At 42.6% G+C, this 25308-nt stretch overlaps 5 protein-coding genes across 5 annotated transcripts in view; 4 read left to right on the top strand and 1 right to left on the bottom strand.

Moving 5' to 3' along the window:
• The window catches only part of tbc1d32 (TBC1 domain family, member 32), a 57445-nt gene extending 48735 nt beyond the window's left edge, over positions 1-8710 (bottom strand). Inside the window, exons 1-13 of the mRNA XM_069724208.1 lie at positions 8626-8710; positions 6950-7113; positions 6673-6837; positions 5995-6172; positions 5650-5721; positions 4731-4850; positions 4391-4469; positions 3639-3742; positions 3463-3524; positions 2883-3027; positions 2712-2771; positions 1733-1829; positions 1094-1231 (exon numbers count right to left, since the gene is read on the bottom strand). Coding sequence (XP_069580309.1) covers positions 1094-1231; positions 1733-1829; positions 2712-2771; positions 2883-3027; positions 3463-3524; positions 3639-3742; positions 4391-4469; positions 4731-4850; positions 5650-5721; positions 5995-6172; positions 6673-6837; positions 6950-7104 — 1375 coding nt within the window. The 5' untranslated portion in view covers positions 7105-7113; positions 8626-8710. The remainder of the gene's footprint in view (positions 1-1093; positions 1232-1732; positions 1830-2711; positions 2772-2882; positions 3028-3462; positions 3525-3638; positions 3743-4390; positions 4470-4730; positions 4851-5649; positions 5722-5994; positions 6173-6672; positions 6838-6949; positions 7114-8625) is intronic.
• On the top strand, positions 8357-12241 carry hsdl1 (hydroxysteroid dehydrogenase like 1). The gene is made up of 5 exons (XM_069724209.1): positions 8357-8782; positions 9457-9905; positions 10198-10281; positions 10727-10888; positions 11025-12241. The coding sequence occupies exons 1-5, from the start codon at positions 8563-8565 to the stop codon at positions 11094-11096; spliced, it is 987 nt and encodes a 328-aa protein (XP_069580310.1). The 5' UTR covers positions 8357-8562; the 3' UTR covers positions 11097-12241.
• A 746-nt stretch (positions 12242-12987) lies between these two features.
• Positions 12988-17071, top strand: LOC138636274 (gap junction Cx32.7 protein-like). Its single transcript, XM_069724213.1, is given in 5 exon segments — positions 12988-13322; positions 14709-14855; positions 15784-15969; positions 16459-17003; positions 17005-17071. Coding segments are annotated over 4 exon segments (927 nt in total). The 5' UTR covers positions 12988-13322; positions 14709-14726.
• Positions 17072-18808: 1737 nt separating this feature from the next.
• On the top strand, positions 18809-21022 carry LOC138636272 (gap junction Cx32.2 protein-like). The gene is made up of 2 exons (XM_069724211.1): positions 18809-18886; positions 19647-21022. The coding sequence occupies exon 2, from the start codon at positions 19680-19682 to the stop codon at positions 20538-20540; it is 861 nt and encodes a 286-aa protein (XP_069580312.1). The 5' UTR covers positions 18809-18886; positions 19647-19679; the 3' UTR covers positions 20541-21022.
• Positions 21023-22251: 1229 nt separating this feature from the next.
• LOC138636273 (gap junction Cx32.2 protein-like) lies at positions 22252-24850 on the top strand. Its single transcript, XM_069724212.1, has 2 exons — positions 22252-23086; positions 23632-24850. The coding sequence occupies exons 1-2, from the start codon at positions 22958-22960 to the stop codon at positions 24286-24288; spliced, it is 786 nt and encodes a 261-aa protein (XP_069580313.1). The 5' UTR covers positions 22252-22957; the 3' UTR covers positions 24289-24850.
• The last annotated feature ends 458 nt before the right edge of the window (positions 24851-25308 follow it).

A 25308-nucleotide genomic window follows, 5' to 3' on the forward strand; every position in this document is an offset into this window, starting at 1 on the left:
AAAAATACATAAAATAATCTAAAATAATCTAAAATAAAAATCCCAAATACATGAGCAGGTGTAAAATAACGCCAGTTGTTGTGGGGAAAAAATGGATAATATGAAGAAGAAGAAAAAACATTTTAAGTCACTAAAACAGCAGAAAATCTTTAAAAAAAAATTAAAAAAAATAAAAATTATAATTATGTGCAGACAGCTGAAAACAACAGGGGAAACTTCAGCCAAGTGACACATTATGACACATAGGTGGTTCAGGGGAAGTCCAACTTTAAGGCATGGAGGGACTGAAGGTCTCCACCCACAGTGGGAACCTGATGGATATAATATTTAATGGCAGCAATTTGATTGCGCAAGAGCGATTATTAAATTACGATGCAGGGACAGCAGATTGTTGTGTCATTGTTTTCATGAGTGGTTCAGATGGAGGAGGGCGGAACGACGGGAGCGGTGTTACGATACGCTGATCGGACACATTCCTCCCCGAAACGACTGGATTGTAAAAGATCGGAGGATTATTTTTGTCGTAAAAAAAAAAAAAAAAACCGGGAGGGGAAGGAGACGACGATCAGCACACCAAGCCGTAAACGCTTCAACATCTGCACGACTCCTGCACTTCAACTTGGTGCCATAATTCTGCGAGAGAATATAAAAACATTCACAAAGAAAACATGTTGTGAATTTTGGAAATTCATCTTTTCATCCATCGATATCTCCCCCCCCCCCCCCATCAGATATCTTAGTTACGACCACATTGAGCGGTTTTGTGTTCCCGTGTGCTGTATGTGTTCTAGAAATCCTAGCTCTCTGTTGCTAGGCTCGTCGCTAAGGGCCGGCCTACTTCCTGGAGTAGAAAAACATTGCGCGCTACATAAGAGTCTTGAGTGTTTCTCCGGTTATTAGCCCGCGCGTTGCCATGGAAACGGAGACAGCACGGACAAAAAAAACAAAAACAAAAGCTTTATATTTTGAGAGGGAATCGCCCCATGGACAACATTTTGATGACACAACTTTATTTCGTCGGTGGATTTTGTTGCAATTGTATATCGCGATATTTGCACGAGAGGGCGACGTTAATGTGTCGGGACACGCCCACCTTTGCGCGTCCTCATCCTGACGGGAAACAGCTTCCTCCCGTTGGCGTAGACGATGAGTTTCCCCAGGACACAGAGGGAGTGGACAAACAGGGAATACTCAACCTCCTTCGCCGAGTAAACGCTGCTCTGCACGGCGCCTGAAACACCGACGGAAAATCTGGATGAGCAAAAACAAACACGTCCAAATATCGATGTTTAAGTATACATTATTGATATTAAACCTCGCAGGAGCTAAAGAATAATAAAAAATAAAAAAAATAAAAAGTCCTTTATGAGGACTATATCGGTGGTGGTGGTGGTGGTGGGAGGGGGTAGGGGGTATCAGCACTCATCCCAAGACAAGGTCACCGTGTTCAGTCTGGAAGAAGCCAGCTGGCTCACAGGAGATAACACGCTGACACAGCGTTCCCTTCTGGCCTCCATCCACCACTCCGGTTCATTAGATTTCAGTTTCACAGATTTCCTGTTGATCTACAATTATAATATTTATTTAAAGCTTGATTAGCTATATATTAAAAACAAAAAAGAATCTCGGAGGATAAGTAGAGGAATGTGGTCTGAGCAGATCGGCTCTCCGGGTGCTGAGGACGTCGCTCCCGGAGGAAGAAAACGGTGCGTTCATGGACCGTTTTACTTACCGGTGTTCTGCTGCTGCTGCTGCTCCGCCGACTGGAGGTCACCGGATCGGTCGCAGGATTCACTGTAGTGGACGCACTGCTGGAGGGCTGTTGCAACCTGGAGAAAAAAAAAAAAAAAAAAAATATATATATATATATATATATATATATGGATGAAAAGAAAATATGTTGAATGAACAAAATTATAAGTCTGACCGGAGAATTTAAGCAGAACCTCTTATTGAAACCTCTTCATCAAGAGGTTTTAAAAGACTACAACCGCTGCTTTTTTTTTTTTTTTAATTCTATCTAAATCCAAACACTTTGGGGAGGTTTTTTTCTTTTTTTTAAATGCACCGCGCTGCAGAGCCAGAAGTAGTTTAAGGCTTACAGTGTTTCAGAGAGTTATTGACAGCTTCTTTACAGAAAAGTTTCAGGGGTGATTCCACAAGTAATCCTCTCTGAAGTCAAGAGGAGGAGGGGGGGATTAAAAAAAAAATCTATTTCTTGTCAATGTCAACGTTGACACTTGTCTCCGGTTACTCCCCCCCCCCTCCCCTTTGTCTCCCGAGTACCGGAAACCTGCTCTGATTGGCCAATATCCCGCAAAACAGATCGACATGCAGACAAGTCTATTGGAGAGTTGATTCCTTTTTTTTTTTTTTTTTTTAATGCATATATATATATATATATATATACATACATATATATATACACATACATACATACATACATACATACATACATACATACATACATACACATATATATATATTCATGATTGTTCTCCATGAAGCCCCAAAAAAATAATTTCTGTCACGTGGAGCTCAAGTTTTTTTGACGCCTTTGGTTTTCCGGATGCATGTTTGAACTCCTTCTGGGAAAAAATAAAATAAAATACAGCTTCTCTGCTTTTTTTTTTTTTTTTTTTTTAGAAGTGCAAAAAGAGAGTCAGTGAGAGATATCGATTTAACGGAGTGAGAAAAAAAAAATCGCTCACCAAAGACTTGTATTTTCTCTCCAGGAGTCTGAGAACCACAGTCCTGCTGTAGTAGCCGTGCTGAGAGAAGGAAGAGAGGAAAGAGAAAGGCAGAATAGACGTGACTGAGGGGGGCGGTATGAGATATGAAAAGATGAGAAATTAGAAACACCAGGAAACGCCAAACCGCACCATCCACTTTTTAAACCAGGTGGCTTTGACGTCCAGTAAGGCCAGGAGGTGAACGGGTTCCAGGGGTTTCTCCGTTCCCGCCGAGCTGTGTTCGTGATGGAGGGACAGCAGGGAGAACGTGCTCTCGATAACTTCCTCCATGTATCTGCGGCAGGCGGAGAAAGAACAAAAAGAAGACGACGACAAGATTCACCGAGTCTGTATCGTCGTTTCACGCAAAATAATCACGGGACTGAAAGGAAACCAAAACGCGACACACAAAAGAAATGAGCCCGAAGGACGTTTTGCTTCAGATTGAATTATAGAATATCTTACTGGTTGCTAACGTTGACTGTGTATAAAAATGGACGGCGGAAAAAAATGAAGCGCCTTAAACTGCAGTACCACCGACTGCCACTAGGGGCCGGCTCCAAAAAAGCCTCCATAGACTCCCATTCAATTAGTCTCATAAAAAAAATTTTAAAAAATTAAAAAAATTCACGTGTTTATTTCGGTGTTGTTAGCTAAAGTCGCTCCTTCTTATTAGTTTCCCTCATTAATCAGAAAATAAGCTACGAGGAATAAAATTAAAAAAACTCACTTCTCTGGATGACGGATCCAAAAGGTCGTCACCTCCTTTTGGAAGTCGTTCATCAATCGAATCTGAGAGAGAGAGAGAGAGAGAGAGAGGGAAAGAAAGATACGGTGATGCTTTTTGGGGTTTTCTTTTTCTATGTCGGCACACTTAAGATGCGGGAACCGATGTGAAGCACGTACCTGCTGGAGGAGACGACTGATCTCAGGTCTGTTGATGTCGACGGCAGCGGAGCCGCTCGGGAAGCTCAGCTTGAGAGACTGAAAACTCGACTCCACGCTTTTAGCTGCACATCAAACAGGCAAAAATATTAGAAACCGAGAATATATTGGTATTTATATACATAAAGCAGTATTATACACACGGGATGCATTTGCAGTAAACATATTTGTTTTTTAGTTTAGTTTAGTTTAATTTAATAATATTCCATTTCTATAGTATATATTGTGCATTTTTTTATTTTTCTATTTGATATTTTTTACTACCTCTATTTTTTTATTCTGTTATTTTTATTTGTATTTCCCACCGTGCGATTAATAAAGTATCTGTCTATCTATTCTTAATTTAAAAATCCTTAAAAATCCCGAAAAATAAAAATCTGAATTTCAAATTGGTCCACTTCGAAGCCTGTGAATCAATTATTTTTTTTTCGACTCGACAGGTGTGTAGATTCATTTCTATTGTATGAGGGTGGAAGCAGAAAGCACAGACGGTGAAATAAAACCAAAACTACAGTATCTGCACGGCTGAAAATAAATAAATATATAAATAAAAGGAAAAGAGGCTTTTCTTCTTCTGGGACTGTAAATATAAGATGAACTGAGGATACACATATATATATATATATATATATATATATATTTATTTTTTTCAAACATGAAAGTGCTGCACACGTCAAATCCAAACCCAGAAAGGTCCGTTCGGACCGACCTACCCAAGCTGGAGTAGATCTCTCGCGTCACATTGAGCGGAGAGGAAGAGAAGCTTTTGGCAAAGAAGTGCAGTACGGTATCCTGTAAGAGGAAGGCGAGAGACACACAGACAGATGTGTATATATATATATATATGAAATAAATCAATAATACCTACAATATATTAAAAAAAAATATGAGAGGAAATTAAACACCATGAAGAATCAAATTGAATTTGAAAGCCTGAAAATTGTGCATTAAAATGACACGATTGCTCATAAAAGTATGAATGCATGAAAAGGGCGGGGGGGTGAGGGGGTGCCGGGGGGGGGGGGGGGGGGGGGGTCATGGGAGATGACTCACGCCGAGGTCGGGCTCGGTCAGGGCGGCGCAGAGGTTCCTGCGCAGGCCGCTCCAGCTCTCGCAGCTCAGCACGTCGGACGGCGGCGCGCAGCAGAGCGCCTGGAGAGCCTCCCAGCGCACCTGCACACAGACTCACGCCATCATCATCATCATCATCATCATCATTATGTTTTTTTTTTGGTTAGTTAGGAAGGTAAGAGTTTTGTGTTCCTCTTCATTGATCTGGGGTTCGGTTCAGTAAAGATTATGTTCATGAGACAGCGTTTTGGTCCGAGCTCGCAACTTGACGGCGTTTTTAACTCCACTTCCCTTTTCGCGCATGTTGTAGATATTCGATCATTAAAAAACAAATTCATTCGTTCCCGCGGCCGCTTGGGGAGGACAATCACACCTGGACCGACGGGTAACCCCAACGCAATGGGCGTCTTCCTTTAAAGCTCGCTGGCTACCGGCGACAATCGCGATTAACAGCAGCAGGAAAAATTTGGCGGAAATGTGTGGATGGGAAACGAGGCGGCTGTACAGGCACTTATCGACGCAATCGGACTGTAATCCCAAAAACATACTTCTTTTGATTCTCGTGAAAGATTTTGAACTGATCCTCACGACACAGGATCTCCAACGTCTCGGCACGAACCCATCAATTACTAAAACTGGTTGATTACGACGAAACAAAAGTTAAATTATTCAACACGAGCGGGATAAAAAAAAAAAAAAACATGAACATAATGTCAAGATAGATGAAATTAAAACTGCGTTCTGATTATAAGGCCCAGGGAAAGATTTAAGTTTTTTTTTTTTTTTAAAAACAACATGTTTTTATGTGGCATTATTCGGCCTCTACTTGAATTTCTCCACTTCAGACACAAATATTCAAAAAGCAGCACAGTATGAACTTTTTAAGCTGTTTCCTTTCTACCTGTTTGGGTTTGCTGGCGTCGAGGTTTTCAGCCAGAATCTGCAGCTGCTCTTGTCTGATGAAAGCGTAACTCTGGAAGAGGGGGAAAAAAAAAAAAAAAAAAATGGGGAGTGGAGGGACATGAGACAAAAAAACAAACAAAAAAAAACAGTCACCATCCATCATAAACCAGATTGAAAAAAGAAAAATAGCTGTAATTGGTTGACAGGAGGACATATCAATGCATTAAAACAACCGCTGGCTTTGACCTACACTGATTGGATTGTTGTGTTGTTGTCGTTTTTTTTAAAGGCGATAAATAAGTAAACATGTCTGTTTATTGGCGTCGGGTTGCATCTCGTGCACCTGGTTGAAGGAGGAGTCGCTGTCGGAGCAGTTGTCGGCGAACTGGTCGTCGGACGGGCCGCGCTGCTTCTCTCGGTGCAGCTCCTCCTTCCTCAGCTGGTCCTCCTCGAACTTGTTGATCAGAGACTCCACGACCATCGTCATGGTGTTTTTCAAGGTCTCCGTCATCTGCCGGTACCTGGAGGGACAACTGAGGAAGTGAAAACCGGCTCAAACAAAACAAAACAAAAACGTCCGGTCTGGTTTTATCAGCTGCACGACCAACGTTTTGGTTTGATTGTTCCTGAATAAAAAAATGAAAAAAAAAAATCAGATCTACGGCATTACATCTATCGTTAAAAGGCATTGCTTGTTTACCCGATGTGGTCAAAAACGAGAGAAAAATACTGAACATGTAAATGAGATTTTCTCCCAAACACCTGAAGTTCAGTCAGCGACACTTGGTGGTATTAACTGGATTATTATTTAAGAACATTTAGCAGCTCGACATAAAAAGTTTCTTAGAAGCCGTTGAGAAATCCTGCTTGGAATTCTGAACCAATTCATATTTCAAGGAAGGTCTACATACGAAAATAGACACTTCATTTGAAAATGACATCTTTCAGAGAGACCCCGGAAGATTTGACAGGACTTGCACGTGATTATCGGTGAACTTTAACGTGCAGAAAATATCCTCACTCGGCCGAGTCTCTGGTCCTGCGGGTCACGGCGTGGATCAGGGTGTCGTGTCCGGAGCCGACGGCGTTCTGCTCATCTCCTCTGGACAGGTTCTTGGTCTCCGCCTCCACCACGGCGCCCAGAGAGCTCTCCACATACTGACGCAGGTATTTTACAAACTCGTAACTGGAAAGGAGACGAAACAGCAAATCACGTCTACCATAATATGAATTTGAAGAAAAAACAAAAGCAAAAAAAAAAAAAAACAAAAGCAAAAATTCTTAAGACTCGATCTCACTTGTGGAAGTTCTTGTCCGTCTCCTCCAGGCGAAGGAGGATCTCTTCGGCGCACTCGGTCGACGGCGCGCCCGAGATCTTGTCGTTGACGCTTCTCAGGAGCTGGTCGAGCAGCGACTGCAGCTCCGCCTCGTCTTCGGCCGACAGGTGAGACATCTCCACTTACTGACGACGTGCGAAAGGGGGGGGAAAAAAATAATAATAATATTATCGCAAGTAACCAAAGGTTTGACAGATAATAACTTCAGTTCACTGAGGAGGTTGTGGATTTTTGAATTTGCTCGTCATTCAAAATGAACGGATTGCTGGGCAAGCGAGATGAGGAGGAGGAGGAGGAGGAGGAGGAGGAGGAGGAGGAGGAGGAGGAGGGGTCGTACGTTTAGGAGGTCCAAAAGGCAGAATGACAGATTTAAGGCCGTTGAGCAAAGTTCAGTGACGACGAGATGAACAACGACGGTGATGAAGAAAGTAGAGCAGCGGGAAAGGAACATTTCACCAGACGAAATCAGAACAACGGAGATGAAACGCAAGGGAACCGATCTTCCTTGAACTTACGCAATGAGCTTCATTTATACAGCAAATGCGGCAACTTGTAAACAATTGTTTTGAGTTTGTTCTTTCCTTACAAATAGATAGAAAAACATCTGTTCTCATGCATCTCATTTCTGTCTTTTTAAATGTATGTTTTTATGTCAAACACTGCATGTAATTCTCTTGCTGTAAAGCACTTTGAGCTGCATTTCTTGTATGAAAGGTGCTACACAAATAAAGTGTATTATTATTATTATTATTATTATTACACTCAAACGTTTTTTACTCTGCAGCCAAAAGCACTTACATGGTGCTATTTTGTTCTAGTTAGCTCGACGCTGCTAAAATGCATCACTGACAGGCGGCTTAGCTGAAGCTAAATTTGCCCCCAAATTTTAACTAAACGAAAACACAAACCGAAGGACCAAAACATTAAATGCATCGTTCATAAGTACGCCATTAAACCGGTCACCTTGTTTCTGTACGAGCGTTTCATCCAAGGTAGCATTTTTTTTTGGGGGGGGGGGGGGGGAGCACTTGCTAAACAACAGCTGCATCACTATGGAAACGTCCACTTTAAGCGTTTACCGCGGTGCATTGTGGGTCGTTACAGCTACAAGCTGCCTTTTAAAGCGTCGGAAATGTGAACTTCACAGTTAAGATCTACGCTGTGACGATAATAAAAAAAAAATAATAATAATAAATAAAGGTTAAATCTGGCGAGGACACGACTAACAGTCGAAAATAAAGTTGATATTTCTTAGTTCCGCCACTAAATATGACCACCGTGAAGATATTTTAAACCTTTTACTCTTGAGGCGAGCCACTTTTTTGTCTTTTTTTTTTTTGAACGCAGCACGCAAGTCACGTGACGCAATGTTTTCGCTCCGTCCAAACGGGAGACATCTCTGCCACCGAAACGTCTTTTTTTTTTTAAAGCACATTAGGCAGACATGTGACTACGTAGTAGCGGCGACATATTGTTATTAACCAGCCTTTGACGTCCTCAGTTAACATTTAGGAACAAAACAAACAACGTTAAATCTACCGAGTGAGCGTTTACCGAGCCGACCAGCACCAACGATGGCGGCCGTTGACCGCTTCGACTTGTTGTACAGAGAAATCTCTCGGTCATGCGGTTCCTACTTCGAGGTCCTGGCCGTGGTGGGAGCTCTGTACACCGTCAGGAGGGCGGTGCTCCTGCTCAGTAAGTGCTGCACGGTGGTCAGGGTGCACTTCCTGCCGCGAATGTTCCCCATCAAGAAGCTGACCCAAAGATACGGAGACTGGGCAGTCATCTACGGTGAGAGTGGTGCATGACGTCATGTCTGGGAGATGGATGGGGGGGGGAGAGAGGAGGGGGAGAGGGAGCATATAAAGGAGTTCAACAAGAGGAGAAAGGAAACGGTGTTGTAATTAAAAAAGTGCAGAAAAGAAACAAGTGGAACTGAAAAACGAAGATGGATTAATCCGGTTTTGTTCTGCAGTTTCACTTGGGTATGGTGAAATGAAACTTGAGTGAATCTATAAAGGAAAAAACAACAAAAAATGTGAGTAAACAGGAAAAGCTATTTCTGAACTGATGTTTTCAAATTGCTTTTGTGTTGTTTAACCAACAGTTAAAAAGATAGGCGATTCACACTGATATTAAAACACGGGAAAAAGCAGCAAATGCTTCACATTTGGAGGACAGGAACCGGAAACTGATTGGCATCGTCTGATTTTCATTAATTGATTTAATTGTTTCAGACCCCACCCCCCCACCCAAAAAAAAAAAATACCCCCCCAAAAAAACAGCAAAATTTGAGAAGTTGAATTCAGAGAATGTTGATTTAATTTCACGCCAATCGACGAATCAACTCGTTGTTTTTTTGTATCGTTAAATGAAACTTTATTTAACCACGTCGGTATTTTTGTTCTCTTCTGCCGTCGATCTGACTGATAAATGTCCTCTCTCTCTCTCTCTCTCCTGCGAAGGCGCGTCGCAGCCGGTGGCCGTAGCGTACGCCGAGGAGCTGGCCCGCCGCGGCGTCAGCATCATCTTCGTCACTCAGGACCACGCCGCCGTTCGAGACCACGCCGCGGCCATCTCCCAGAGCCACGGCGTGGAGGCCGTCGTCGTCGTCCTGGCCGACTTCGCCCCGGACCAGGCGGCCGGCAAGCCCGTCAAGGACGCCACGAGGGGCAAAGACGTCGGCTTCCTGGTGAACTGCGTGGACGGGTCGCCGGCGACCCCTCTGAGCTTCATCGAGATGCCCGAGGGGAGCGCGTTGGACGCGGTGAACAAGAACGTCGGGGTCGCCACGCTGATGACGCGGCTGCTGCTGCCGGGGATGGTGGAGCGCGGCAGGGGCGCCGTGGTCAACATATCGTCGGGCGCCTGCTGCAGGCCGCTGTCCGGGAGAGCGATGCTCGCCGGCTGCACGGTGAGGCCACGGACGCCCGCCGCGAAATCCGCGAGCTCGGGCCAACGCACGCCAAAAACAAAAACAAAACAAAAAAGCGCACGCCTATAGCCTCTGTGGAGCTTTTCCGTTGTCGGATGGAGAGCCCCGTTTAAAGGCTCCGATCCGTTTCGCACAGATTTACGAATACAAGTAAACAGAGAGAGAGGAACTTTTCAGAATAAAATTCAGGTTTCTGAGCGTTTCTGTCCACTTCATGGACTCGCATGGTTTCATCCCGATATGAATAACTTCTCCCCCTCCAACCTTTCAGGGATACCTGGATCATTTCTCGAGAGCTCTTCACCTCGACTACGGCGGCAAAGGGATCTTCGTTCAGAGTCTGATGCCTTTCCAGGTAATTGATGGAATTTCAAAATAAGAGCTGCATATTTGACCTCGGTGTCAGAAAGAGCTGACGGGAAAAAGTCCGGTCATCGTTCTTAACCATCGTTCTTTGTGAATTTCTTTGTTTAGATGGTCACAGATTAATCCAAATTAGGCCATATTAAGTTCACATATTTTAGAACGTTGACTTCTTGAAGCACGTTATGACAAAAGACTTTTTATTGTCCTCATACCTTATTTGTGTTTTATATATATACTGTTATTTTTAACAGGGTTTTTTTTTTTTTGGTCCTCTTAAGCCGCTGCTACAGTTAAGAACGATTTGTGAAACAGATTGTACTCTAATCCACTTGCAGGGAGATCGGCGATCCGCAGTGAATGAAAGCGTTATTGATTCTACGCGAAACGTGAAATGACTTCTCCTAATTGCGCGTGTTTGTGTTTGTCGATTTCAGATAGCGGCGAGCGAGCCGCGGCCGTCCTCGTCGTCGTCGCCGCCGCCGCCGTCGTCGACAGAAGGCTGGTTCGTGCCGAAGCCGGAGGTTTACGCCCGTCACGCCGTGTCCACGCTGGGCGTCTCCAACAGGACCACCGGATACTGGCCGCACACGCTGCAGGTCGGTACCCCGAGCGGTCGTGCTTGTCGGTGTGTGTGTGTGTGTGTGTGTGTGTGAGCGGTATCGCCTCGGAAAGTCTGTGACGATGCGATTTTTTTTTTCAATTTTATTTGTATTTTTTTTGTCCTCTCCACAGTACGGGCTGATGAGGTGCATCCCGGAGTGGATTTGGGTTCTCGGATCGCGCGCGTTCGTCAGTTTGAGCTGACGGCTCCGCCCACCCACCGGAGCTTCCTGTTACAGGAGTTGAGTTTCCCTGCTTCTTCTGCGATTATCATGCTCTGTCGTTATTTTTAAAAGGAAACCTGCTTAAAAAAAAACAACAACAACGAATGAATACGAATAATATTGCTTCTGTATTATCGGATTAACGTCTTGACGAATCTGCGATTGTGCTAAATTTACTATATAAAAAAAAAAACCTGATGATACGTGAGGTAACGGTGGCTGGACGAGATTTAGAGTCACGACTGTAAACTTGTCGGCCATTTCAATTTGGTTTTGAAGCCTGAAAAACTTCGTTCCAGCTGATTACAATTTATTTCAAAGCGGTGAACACTAACGGCTGCTCGGTCTGCACTACAGTTGAATGTATTTTTTTTTATCTGTCTGCAGTTCACATTAGAAAGTGAGATGTTTCAGAAGCCAATAAAGCCGCAATGGTGGCCATAAAGATACAATAAAATCATAACAGATAAGTATAGTAAAAGGAATCAATCAATAAACTCATGAATCTGAAGAATTATATTTTGGCACTTTGAACCACTGAGGCGTCTTTGTGTCTGGTATTATGTGACGCAAAAACAGACCAATAACATATAAGAATATGTTATCGGTCTGTTTTTACTCTATTTTTTTTATAAATATAGCAGTGTAAAGAGAGCTGCATGATGAAAAACATCCAATGAACTGTCAATTTAAGGTTAAAAAAAAAGACACATTTTTAACATGCAATCTATAAAAAATAAAAAGCGAGTATAAATCTGAACATATCTTGATTATCTATTTAGTTCTTTTAGCTGCTAAAATGTGCCGGTGCGGTTATCATGCTTTTCTAAATATGAGAGTGTTTACAGGTAAATAAATGTGTGTTGGTGAATATGGAGTGAAAGCTTGAGGTGAATGTTGCTCAGGAAAAGATTCCTTTAAAAAAAAGTATTGAAGAGTATTTTGTTGTTGTTGAGAAATGATATTTGAGCTACATCTATGTAGATTTAGCTTTAAAAGGAATATACATCTTATCAGACAGATGAATATAATGTGATTGCTTTAATATACACGACAGTATATGAAAATGTTCAATGTGTCATCACAGGACAAAATGAGACCAATAAACTCTTCCTTCCATTCCCACATCATCGTTCTGTTTATTCCAATAGGTGGAAGTCAAAAGCCGAGTCTTTGTTTTCCGACTGCTGTTTGTTGGTTTCCAGCCTTTGATCTGATCTGTCGACTCTTGATCTTTACCAAAGGCCACTCGCCGTTTGGTTTTCCCTGTCTTTTTTTTTTTTTTTAAATATAATAAGCGGTGTAAATCATTTACAATTCAGAACCGGGCAACGCGAGTTCACCCAGCGTCCACGACGAGCCGGGTCAAAGACTAATTCGAGTTCGCCGTAAAAACACACCGGTTGCCAAGAACGTGACATCAGCATCTTTAAAGATCATCTGGGATGTTTTCAGGGGCAGTACGTAAAAATTATTTTTTTTTTTAAACTTGACGTGAAAATTTGTAGCATTATATCTGTAAAAAAAAAAAAAAATTAGTTTCTCACACAGGAAGTGGTGAAAAGTAACTAAATACATTTTACTCAAGAACTTTACTTGAGTATTTCCGTGGATTTGACTCCATGGAAAACAAAACAAGCTATTTAAATGATCCAATGCAGGAAAAAATGATAAAATAAAAAAAAGCTCCACAACAGCCACTTACTGGACCTGCAGATGAGATTCTTTTGGTTAAATGTTTTTAATTTGGTGCCGAGCTCATTTTAATAAAATTGTTTATGTTTTTTGGGCGTGCAGTTGGTTCCCTTCGAGTCGCACCATTTTTTTAAGCCCATCGAACGCTTCAGTTGTGAAACTGGAGTTTTTTTACGTCCTGATTTTCCTTTTTTCCGATTTTTTTTTTCAACATTTGTGTGCCGCAGAAATGAAAACACGAGCAAAACACAACGGCTCGTGAAAGTTCGGCATAGTTTTTTGTTTTTTTTGGTGTGTTTACCGGCAGACGCTGAGATTGAGAGTGTCAGAGGAGCCGGGAGGGGGGTTTGTTGTTGTGGTTTGGACGGTGTCCTTCCAGATAAGTCGCCAAGATGAACAATGAAACAAGGACAGCTTCTTCTTCACTTTCCCTCTTCATCGTCCTCTCGAGGCACCGCTCTCTTCGTCCGCCGCTCTCTAACCTTTTATTTTCACCCGTTTTGTTCAGCCGGTAAGTTGATTTTAAAACTTTTGAATTCGTTCTCCTTTAAAAAAAAAAAATAAATAAGCTACACGTTGTGTTGTTGTTGGAAAAGTCACGTTTTATTTGCGCTATTGTGTGAAGATGAACATTTGTGCATTGATTAACGCAACTATTAGAAGCTCAGAGAGTTCCAGTGAATAAGGATGAGGAAGTATAAGAAATAGCTCACTCATATAAATCAAAAATTAAACTTGCAAAGAGCCACCGATGAAATATCAATACTCGAAACTGCTGCGAGCGAAAACCCTGAACAAACAATTCATCACGTAGAAGAAATTCAGTGAAATCGAACTTTATAACTGATTTTAAACGTTGATACCGGCCTTATCTCCTCGGGCGGGTCCATCTGTACGTGCACTCAAGTGTTTGAGCTCGGCGTCTATTTGTTTGACTTCACGCTCGGCGTTAACCAAGGTTAAGGCCACCCGGCAGATAAGTGTGTGTTTTGGAGACGTGAAATCAGCAGCCGTGGCTCCTATCCAGCGAGGGGATGGTAGAAGCTCAGCCTTGTGAAAAGTGAGAGTCAGTCTGTCCTGACTTTTAAACAGCTCCAACTTTTGTAGAGCTGCCAAATGACACAAAAAAGGTCCAATCGAGGGGTTTTAATTTCCAGAAAATATTAACCCAACTGCTAATAAAAGAAAATCTGGCTCCGTCTCTATGTACATTTTGGACGTATATTTGTTTGTTTAATGTTTATTTGCGCAGGGATACGTATGTAGCATAAACAATGTGACACGCCGCAGGCTTTATAGCGTGAGCTAATTTGCAATGTCCGTCCCTAGATGGACCTTTAAAATAGAGAAAATGAACATTCACTGGAGACAATCCAACTCATTCACTCAACAATAAGGTATACGCGACCAAAACGCATTGTATGGAAAATTGAAATAAAAAACGCACCATAAAAGAGGAGAACCAGACTGCGTTCGTGACTACGTGACTGCTCCCTCTTTAAAAACTGTTTCAGTTTGAGTTTGAAATGGTTTGAATCAGGATCCAGTTTGAGTTTAAAATAGTCTGAATCAGGATCCAGTTTGAGTTTAAAATAGTCTGAATCAGGATCCAGTTTGAGTTTAAAATAGTCTGAATCAGGATCCAGTTTGAGTTTAAAATAGTCTGAATCAGGATCCAGTTTGAGTTTAAAATAGTCTGAATCAGGATCCAGTTTGAGTTTGGACGCTGATATATCCCGGAAAGATGTTTGTCCAAACGAAGAAATAATATATATAGACATATATATATATATATATATATATATATGTGTGTATACAGTATATATATACACCGTCAGAGATCATTGCATTAGATCTTCACCAGTCCAACCTGTGTGTCGTCGCGGTTTGCTTCCAGAGAACGAGCGCACCCGAGATGGGCGACTGGCATCTGCTGGGCCGCCTGCTGGACAAAGTGCAGAGCAACTCCACCGTCATCGGAAAAGTCTGGCTGACCGTGCTGTTCGTCTTCCGCATCATGATCCTGCACACCGGCGCCGAGAAGGTCGGCCTCGCGCAAGCGTATTCAACGTTTTCCGAGTACTCGCTCTGTTCGGGTCCTTTAGTAGGAAAGCAAATATGTGTAGCGGTATCGAAAGCGGGACGCTGCGGGCACAATCGCCAGTTTACATACAATTTTACATCAAATTTCGAGATTCTGGGATAATTTGCTTCCCGAACATGTCCTCTTCAGACTAGTGGGAAAAAAACCCATCTAAAATACATATTTAGGTGTTTATTTTTACGACACAATGTGGATTTGTTACCATAAAATGGTAACTGTTAAACAAGTACGTTTTTATTTATTTTTATTTTTTTATCGTAAGCTTTATAAATCTGAACTTTTTGGACCACTTACATACCTCATACATGTCCAGTCTTGTTCCTATCTATAATATCTCAAAGGATTATTCATAGCCTCATTTATATAAAATACTACATTACAAAAACAAAGCAAAAATGTATTTTTATGGATGTTGAAAGTATATTCTGACTATTAAAAAAAAGAGATATCCAAAATCCTCTTTGTAAAAAAAACCAAACATTTAACTCAAGTAAATCAACAAAATGAAACCACCCCAGGATGTTTATATTTCTGTTCTGGAAATGTAGGCGAATTTGCACATATTTCATTTGATAATGCCTCATTTGCATATCAAAACACACAATTTCCCCAAAATGTGTAATAGAAAAAAAATTCTTGTCTTAATGTCAGTAATCAACCGGGGAAGTTTTATAGTGCTGCTGACCTCGTCGAAGCTTTAACGGGTTTAATATCCGGACGGATATCTGGACTGAGAACGTCCCAAATTTCCCAAAAGTGGTGAGAAGCTTTTTTTTTTTTTTAGAAGTTAGAAATGCAACAGCAGCACATAATCATGGGATTTTAATCTCGAGATTGTGTGATATCCCCCCCCTCCCCCGTCATCCAGGTTTGGGGAGACGAACAGTCGGACTTCGTCTGCAACACCCAGCAGCCCGGCTGCGAAAACGTGTGCTACGACCTCGCCTTCCCCATCTCCCACGTGCGCTTTTGGGTTTTCCAGATCATCGCGATCGCCACTCCGAAGCTGCTTTACCTCGGCCACGTCCTCCACGTGATCCACACGGAGAAGAAGGTGAGCCGAAGGTGAAACGCTGGATTTTCCCACCGACTGTTTAGAATCGTGCTCGTAGCTTCTGGGTTCAAAAAAAATGAGGCCGATGCGGAAGTGTCTTAAGCTGCAATACCACCGAGTGTCTCCAAAAAGCCTCCGTAGACTCCCATTCGATTTCTGTCATCAAATACAAAGTCAATAAAATGTCTCCAGCAGTTTTCTGGAGGTCCATCTGAAAATAATACCGACATTAATTAGAAGATAAGCTTAAAAAAAAAGCTGGTTTGGGGGGGGGGGGTTTGAATGACAGGCCTGCGGTGCAGTCAGGTTACAGCTGTCGGTGGGCGGGACGTAGTATCGCCATGGTTTCCAATCAGATCGAGTCCAATCCGCCGCCTTAAAGTTGCACCTTTGCTTCTTTGACCTGCAAATCCTCTGAATCTGAAATCCTGAGAGCTTTTTCTGACTCCTGGAAGACGTCCCAACTCTCGTCTCCTTTCTGATCCACAGCTGAAGGAGTGGATGAGGAAGCAGGCGGAGCTCGACGACCAGGGCAACCTGTTCCTCCGGAAGGCCTGCAAGGTTCCCAAGTACACCAAAAGCAAAGGCAAGATCAGCATCCGCGGCCGCCTCCTCCGCACCTACGTCCTCCACCTGGTGGCCAAGATCGCCCTGGAGGTCCTGTTCATCGCGGGCCAGTACCTCCTCTACGGTTTCACCCTGGAGACCCGCTACGTCTGCACGAGCTTCCCCTGCCCCCACAAGGTGGACTGCTTCCTGTCCAGGCCCACGGAGAAGTCGGTCATCATCTGGTTCATGCTGGCGGCGGCGGTCGTCTCCCTCGTCCTCAGCGTGGCGGAGCTGCTGTACCTGTGCGTGAAGGCGACGAAGGAGTGCACGGCGAGGAGGCAGGACTACACCGTCACCCCGTTGACGCCGCCGCCGCCCACGGAGATGAAGGCCTTCAAGAGCCGGGACGAGGTGATTCAGAACTACGTCAACCTGGAGCTGCAGGGGCGCAAGTCGGGGGGGGCGAACGGGACGGCGGGGGGGGGGCGGAGGCGGCGAGGCGGCGGAAAACGCGCCGGCCGAGAACAACAACCCGGGAGAGTTTCACATCTGAGTGGAAAAAAAAAAAAAAAGGGGTCGGACGTGTCGGGGGTTTGTGCGCTTTGGCTTTTGGGGGGAGGTGTGTGTGTGTGTGTGTGTGTGTGTGTGTGTGTGTGTGTGTGTGTGTGTGTGTGTGTGTGTGTGTGTGTGTGTGTGTGTGTGTGTGCGCGGGGTAAATAAACAGCCGGCTTCTGTAAACAGGACTCAGTCACACGCGAAACGTTGCTTGAAATAGCTTCAAGTGACGATTGTGACACAATAATGATAAAAAAAAAATTTTTAAAAAGAGTTTTTTTAAAAAGAGGTTTTTCTCGCAGTTGATAGCCGCATTTTAAAAACGCTGCGAATCAGATTTGATTTTTGATACAGTTTGTTGATTTATTTGACATGCCAATATTCAATAAACTTCATATTTAGACGTGACAATCAGGGAAATTGTCCCCTTTTTTCGGACCGTTTTGCGTTTTTACATCTTTTTTCTTTCTTCTAAACCGAGACACGAATCTATCGCTGTACAGGAGGCACACTTTAGTTAGTCCAGAGAGAATACCTTTTAATGTAGTTTTAAGCTGTGCAGCTATTAGCTGGGCCGCAGCAAACATATGAGCCTGCGAGAACTAATGTTTTGTTGTCCTTTATTAAAGCTGAAGTCGGCAAAAGAAAATGCACTCGTAAAAACAAAGTTGTTGTTCAATGTATAAAAAAAAAAGTAAAAAAAGTAAATTGCCATTTTGGGAAATTTGCTCATTTGATTTTGTGCTCAGAGTTTCATTAAATATAAAGCGACTTCACTTTTTCGCTGAAGCTTCAAGAAAACAAGTTCGAGGAAATATGGGAAAAGCGTTTGTTTAAATATCTTTTCATAAACGTGTGTAAAAGTAGATTTGTGTAAAAATGCTTGTATATATTTTTACACATCATTACTGGTATTTTTCCTTCATTTTTTTTTTTTTTCCTTAACAAATGAAATACCCTATTTTTCAATTTTGGTATAATTGTACTGTAAAAAGTTTAAAAAAAAAAAAAAAGAGGATCAGTCTGTAAAATCAAAAGCGGCTATAAAATATTGTGCAGCTCTAAATAAAGGGAATTTCTTTCTTTATACATTACATTTACATGTTTAAACATTACAAAGAAAACCAACCAAAAGCTCACAAATTAACCGGTTACATCTCAAACTGTTCAACCTGTATGAAGATTGACAGCATGACGAGATTTGCCCTTTACAATAAAACTCGTCGCCGACTTAGCTGTTGTTGTTTTGTTTTTTGTTGTTTTTTGGATGATTGGACGTGACGAAACCAGTCTGATGAAGCATTTTATTCAGGGCTCACCCGGCTGACGTTTATCTGAACTCTCCCTCCACGCCCTGAGTATCTACGATCACTCACGGTTCCAGCGTGACGCACCGATCTGAAAAATATCGATTTGAAATGTTAAAAAAAATTGCCGCCAAATTTTTTTTTTTTTTTTTTTTTTATTTTGCCCCGCGGTGAGTTATCATCCGTCATCCCAAGTCGAGTAGATGTAGCAATATTCAATTGCAAAGCAGTGTTTTCCATTTTATTGATTACCACGCCTTTGCGGAGAGATCTTGTCCTCTGGAGACCTGTCAATCATTACACACCTGTCCCCTCTTGGCCTCGACTTCTTTTCTTTTTTTTTTCCCAACTCTTGCTCTGCCAGATTGGGTAACAACGTCCCGTTGGGAGCCAGATGAGTGTTGCGCAACGTCAAAGCCTCGCTCATCAGTCCCGCAGCACGGCGCTCCAAGGTTCAAACACAGTTACCGATCTGTCCCGAGCAGAGGCAGCCGTCCTTCCCGCAGGTAAGATGCCACGATTTCTCTTCGTAACTGATCATTTCACAAATTACCCCAAAAAATGATTCTGAGCGTTTGGATATTTTCTAAGGAAGATTAAAAGGTTGAAATATTAAGTAAAATATCTTTCTTTTTTGTTTTGAGGAGGCGGAAAAAACTGTGATTTGATGTTGTTGATTATATTGATTTTCTAAAGTAGGATTAATACACTTTTGGGGACATTAATGGCATCAGATTCCTTTTTATGTGTTTTCTTAGTTCGTTTTCACCACGAGTCACATGATTTTTATTGTTTAGTGTATTCAAATTATACTTCCAATGAGGGTTTACAATCAGATGTTATCTTTTTAAATCCCAAAAATCTTTATTTTAGAAAAATGCCTCTGCTTTTTCCAGCTTTATTTCTATGCCTGCCTTCTTTTATCATCCTTTACTTGTTGGACGGCCTCGATGTCGCCATAAAATTTGTATTAATGATTATTCAGGTGAAATATTGTAAAAAAAAAAAAAAAAAAAAAAATTTTTTTTTTTTTTTAAAAGCTCAAGGTTCGGGACGCTGGGGTGTTGTTGTTTTTTTTCCTTGTGTAGCCAGATTCAAGAACAGAAATATTTATTGAGCCTTTTTTCTTCCCCCCAGTGTAGTGATTAAATAATAAGTAGCGGTTAATGTGTTAGTTATTAATAAGGTGCGGTGCGAGAAAAAAAAAAGTCGAAGTTTTTCCTACCTGTCATCTTGACTCTTACCTTCTTTTTTTTCCCACGACAGATCGGTCACCGAGACATCGTCGAATAACTCAAGATGGGCGATTGGGGGTTCCTGTCGACCCTGCTGGAGAAAGTCCAGTCGCACTCCACGGTCATCGGCAAGATCTGGATGAGCGTCCTCTTCCTGTTCCGCATCATGGTCCTGGGCGCCGGCGCCGAGAGCGTCTGGGGCGACGAGCAGTCGGATTTCGTCTGCAACACCCAGCAGCCCGGTTGCGAGAACGTGTGCTACGACTGGACCTTCCCCATCTCGCACATCCGCTTCTGGGTCCTCCAGATCATCTTCGTCTCCACGCCGACGCTGGTCTACCTGGGCCACGCCATGCACATCATCCACCAGGAGAACAAGATGAGGGAGCAGCTGGCGAGCCCCGGCGGCACCGAGCTGCAGCGGCTGCCCAAGTACACGGACGAGAAGGGGAAGGTGACGATCCGGGGGGACCTGCTGGGCAGCTACCTGGCGCAGCTGGTGGTGAAGATCCTCATCGAGGCCGCCTTCATCGCGGGGCAGTACCTCCTGTACGGCTTCGTCATGGTGCCCATGTTCCCCTGCTCCCAGAAGCCGTGCCCCTTCACCGTGGAGTGCTACATGTCCCGCCCCACGGAGAAGACCATCTTCATCATCTTCATGCTGACGGTGGCCTGCGTCTCGCTGTTCCTCAACTTCGCGGAGATGTTCTACCTGATCTGCAAGCGGGTCCGGTGCCGCGGCAGGTCCGGGTCGCGGGCCCGCACCGTCACGTCGCACCCCGTCGGCCTGTCGGGCCCCTGGAGGCCGGCCGCGGACGAGACGCGGATGCAGAACAAGATGAACATGGAGATGGAGAGCAGCTACAGCGCCGGGGAAAACCTGGACGGCGCCAAAGACGAGAAACGACTGATGAGCGGTCATTAAAAACAACAACAACAACAACAAAAAACACTGAAATGCTCCAGATTCCCCACCCACACCCCCCCCCCCCGCCGTGCTTCCTTGTTCAGGATCAGCTCAAGAGACTTCAGTAATGACAGAATACCCCCCCAAAAAAAGAACCTTTGTCATTGTGTAATAATGTGTTCAAAAGGCACGTTGCTCATTTTGTATGTTCGACGTGGAAAATCTTCTAATGAACGTGTGCAACGCGGATATTTATCGTGTAGATATTCACTACGACGGAGCAAAAATCCCGTTTATGTCCAGTTATCGAATGTGTTCTTTAAGTTATTGGCGATGTACATTATTTAGGACGTGAAGTTAATTTCCTTACTGACAAAAATGATGATGATGATGATGATGATGATGATGATGATGATGATTATGATTGTGGGGGAAAAAAAGCCCGTTTGTGATGAGCCATTTTTCTATGCTGTACTGTTTTTAATAAATGATTCAAGATGAACAAACTGTTTTTTCACCGGTCCGTTCATTTTTAGATGACAAAGTTTACGCTTTTTATCTCACGATTAAACTTTAAAATTATGATTCACACAACTTCGTTGAAGCCTGTAGGGCTAAAACTAATAATTATTCTGTTATTGCTCAAGTTTACAGAGTAGTTTCTACATTAAATAATTCATTATTTGGTCGATAAGATGGCACATTTGATGGCACAAGCTGGAATTTTTAGCATTTTAGCATTAAAAATTAAAAACCACATGGTTCAGGAGTTGGATATAGAAAAATGAGCTTTTTCTCAGTGTACCCTCTAGTGGACAGACAGGTGTATTACCTGCTTTAAGTTATCTCGCGATTTCACTACTTAATTAGTAGTATTTAAGATAGTTCGTTTTGGCACTAAACTTCAGGGCGTTGCCGATGAAATCGGCCGATATTAAGACACCGACGGTGATTCAGCAGGACGTTTACGCAACACGAACGAGGCCAAGAAGCCAAACACCCGTGTGGATGAAATACGTGCAAAACCAACTGGGCATATTTCAATTAAAACAAACGTATCACGGTGAAGTTTAACAGTATCAGATTTGCTTTGCTCTGTTTGTTCAGACTTTAAACCCCGTTTTGTTGACACAGTCTCAAAAAAAAAAAAAAACTCGACATTTCAATTCTCCCAAAGCACACGTTCACGCGTTTGTGCCCTTCGGTCCATCGACTGTTATTATTTCACTAAAAAAATTCAAATACACCAGCTTTGTGAACAAGTAACAGACAAGGCTTTTACAATATAATAAAAACCAACGACGGTGTCGAATCTGACGTAAAACAGCCGCAATCAAAAAAATGCCAATCATTAACCCTGATAATCTTTTTTTCCGCGCACAGCCCCCAAAAAAATTGTCTGCTTGAGATTTATCATTTCCAGCCGTCGTGGACGACGTGACAGCTCACGCCGTTGCACAACTCCAGGTAATCTGAAGTTCAAGGTATCGTGGGCAGGTTTGGTTTGGTGTCAGTCAGCTGCGCTGCTGGTCACCGGCTCTGTTTGTCTCCCGAGAAGAAGTTGGGTTTTTTTCAGCTCAAAGGTAAGCTGGACTTTTCACTTTTAAATATTTGGGCATTTTTTTTCTGAACTATAAAATGTAAAGAATTCAATCTTGCGTTTCATTGTATTATTTCGCGCGACAAACAAATGAGTTTATTAATTCAGCAGCAAAGATATATTGAGATGGAGATTATTCATGTTATTCTCAGCTACGTAGTGTTGTAGGAGTGTTAGTGTCGTTGGTTGGTGGTTCCATATTTTCTATGATTAGACAAAACAATATTGGTGTGCTTAGGTTAATATTAAATATATTCAGACAGACGCATATGAACTATAAAAATTCTTCTCCTGTCAAACATCCAATAAAATAGAAATAGATTAAATAGATTTTACAGCTCCTCCTTTTACACTCTGAATGGATGATGTGAAAGTGTCTCAAATATAAAACAAACTTTTATGCTGCTATTGATGATGCTTTAATTCATGTGAATCAGTTATAGCTGATTATAGCGCCTATTAAGTTATTAAAAAAAAAATGTTTTGGACCTATTCTTTTGTGATTTAAGTAGTCACATGATTGTGAATTTAAACAACATAAAACATTACTGATCTGACAAACTCGACTGCAGTTTTTTTATGCAGAAAACTAACATAAATAAAAACTGGGGTTTTGCCTCCACTAAGTTTCAGGTTATGTGATTTAGTGGATATAGTTAACGGAATAAAAAAAAAACTAAAACGTAGGAATCTTTCTTCTACAACTGACTGAAGTCTCGTGTTCGCAGAAGACTCAAATATCCTAATTAACTCCGCGGGGCTTCAATGAAACCGTATGTTTTTTTGGGGGTTTTTTTCACCGTATTGATCAGTAATCATTTTGTTTTCAGAAACAATGGGAGAGTGGGGGTTTCTGTCCTCTCTGCTGCACAAGGTCCAGTCCCACTCCACCGTGGTCGGGAAGGTCTGGCTCAGCGTGCTCTTTATCTTCAGGATCATGATCCTCGGAGCCGGAGCCGAAAAGGTCTGCGTGCCCACTTTTTTTTTTTTTCACCGTTTGGTTTTCGTGGCCTCGCTCGAGTGTTTTTCGTATGTAACAGCGCCCTCTGGTGGCCGTAACGGAGGTCCGCAACTCCCGAGCAACAGAAGCTGCGAAATTCAGATAGTATTTTTACACAAATAAGACGAGGTCTTTTTTTTTTTTTAAATTATATTACTACTTTCAAATCATTCAAAATCTTTCTCTTTTATATCCTAAAATAAGAAATGCTCGTCCATCGATTTTCAGGTATAAAATTGGGCAAGAAAATTGGCCTGTTTTTTTGTTTTTTTTTCATCTAAATTTGCCTTTAACCTATAAGTATCTAATAATACTAAAAAGCCACAGCAATTAATTTAATGTTATTTTGTAGCTCGGTTGTTAAAGTCACCGATACTTCATTGCACGTCCATTACGATTCATGCTTTCTGTAAAAATGAAACATGACACCTATTTATTTAAGTAACTGAGCACCGTGTGCGTTTGTTGTGCGTATTAATATGAATAATAACGATATATTCTCATCACAGGTTTGGGGCGATGAACAGTCCAAAATGATCTGTAACACCAAACAGCCCGGCTGCAAGAACGTCTGCTACGATCACGCCTTCCCCATCTCGCACATTCGCTTCTGGGTCCTCCAGATCATCTTCATCTCCACGCCGACGCTGATCTACCTCGGACACGTCATTCACGTCATCCACCAGGAGAACAAGCTGCGAGAACGCATGCAGAACCACTCCGGGAGCGAAGTGTCCAAACGTCCCAGGTACTCCGACGAGAAGGGCCACGTCACGATCAAAGGCAACCTGCTGGGGAACTACATGGCCTCCATATTATTCCGGATCGTCCTGGAGGTGGCGTTCATCGTGGGCCAGTACTACCTGTACGGCTTCGTCATGGACCCGAGGGTGGTGTGCTCCAGAGCCCCGTGCCCCTTCACCGTGGAGTGCTTCATGTCCCGGCCCACCGAGAAAACCATCTTCATCATCTTCATGCTGGTGATGTCCTGCCTCTCGCTGGCGCTCAACGTGGCCGAGATCTTCTACCTGGCGTGTTGTCGCTCGTCCAGGCGGAAATCCAAAACCGTGCCGGCAGCCGCCATCACCATCCACCCGAGTTTGAACGGCGGCCCGGCGAGAAGCGAGACGCTCCACCTCCAAGACGCCTCTCACAGCACGGCCTGAGGAGATCGTGCGATTGGGGGGAAAAAATGTCAAAACCGGCCGAATTTACAAGAAAAAAACCACGGCACACGTCTGTAAAATCAGAGACTTATTTATTTATAAGATGCCTAAACCCACCCCCTAAAAATGATGCAAAATCTTCAGACATATATGTAGATTATTAGTTGTATATTATCTAAAAAGAAATGCACAAGAACAATATGCTATGTTGTACAGGACCAAAACTACTTTTACAAATTGTGAGGAACAAAAAGGTTTTTTGGTGGTTTTATTTTTGGCTTCTTTCTTTGTGTTTTGTACATTACATATTATTGTTTTGTTGTTGTTGTTGTCCTTAAGCAGCACCTAAAAGGTGCATTTAAAAAATGTACCCCCCCCCTCCTCCATTATACTGATGAATTTACAAGTAGGACTTTAAAACGTGTAAATATTACAATTAAAAAGCAGGTTTTGTGTACTGATATGACTTTATATGCTTTGTGTTTGTACCTGATTGTAAACTTGATAAATTCATGGAAACAAAAATATGTTTATTAAAATAGGTTTGGTATTTTTATTTAAAGTATGTGTTGATGCCCAAATGAAAACCATTTACCATTCAGCATGAATTTGGGTTACCTTCAACGTTTTAACATTTTTATTTTTATTTTTAATTTATTATTAATGCACATTCAATTAAATTAGTTAATTTAGTTTTGGGTAAAAAAAAAAACCAATGGTTAGCTCTGTGCTAATTATGCTAATTACGAGAGTGGCGCAGCACGAGCTCTTCCCGGTTATTGAAGAATTTGAAGAAAATGACAGAGTTGGAGTCACAAATGGGGCCAAAGTACTGGCTAAGTATTATCTTACTGTTTTGGATCAGTACCAATCTGTGAGGCCGCCGTGGTGAGCTCCACTTCCGCAGGGTTAAAAAAAAAAAAACGAAGTTAAAACAAGGCGAGAAGAAGACCACAAGATGGCGCCCGTTTAGCGCGTGTAAAATAAACTAGCGTTGCCCCGCCCATCACCGACCCCACG

This window comes from Brachyistius frenatus, unplaced genomic scaffold (assembly GCF_029030835.1).
Source record: "Brachyistius frenatus isolate BFR_SWC_R1_liver_20210118 unplaced genomic scaffold, ASM2903083v1 Contig_365, whole genome shotgun sequence".
NCBI classification, from domain to species: Eukaryota; Metazoa; Chordata; class Actinopteri; family Embiotocidae; genus Brachyistius; species Brachyistius frenatus.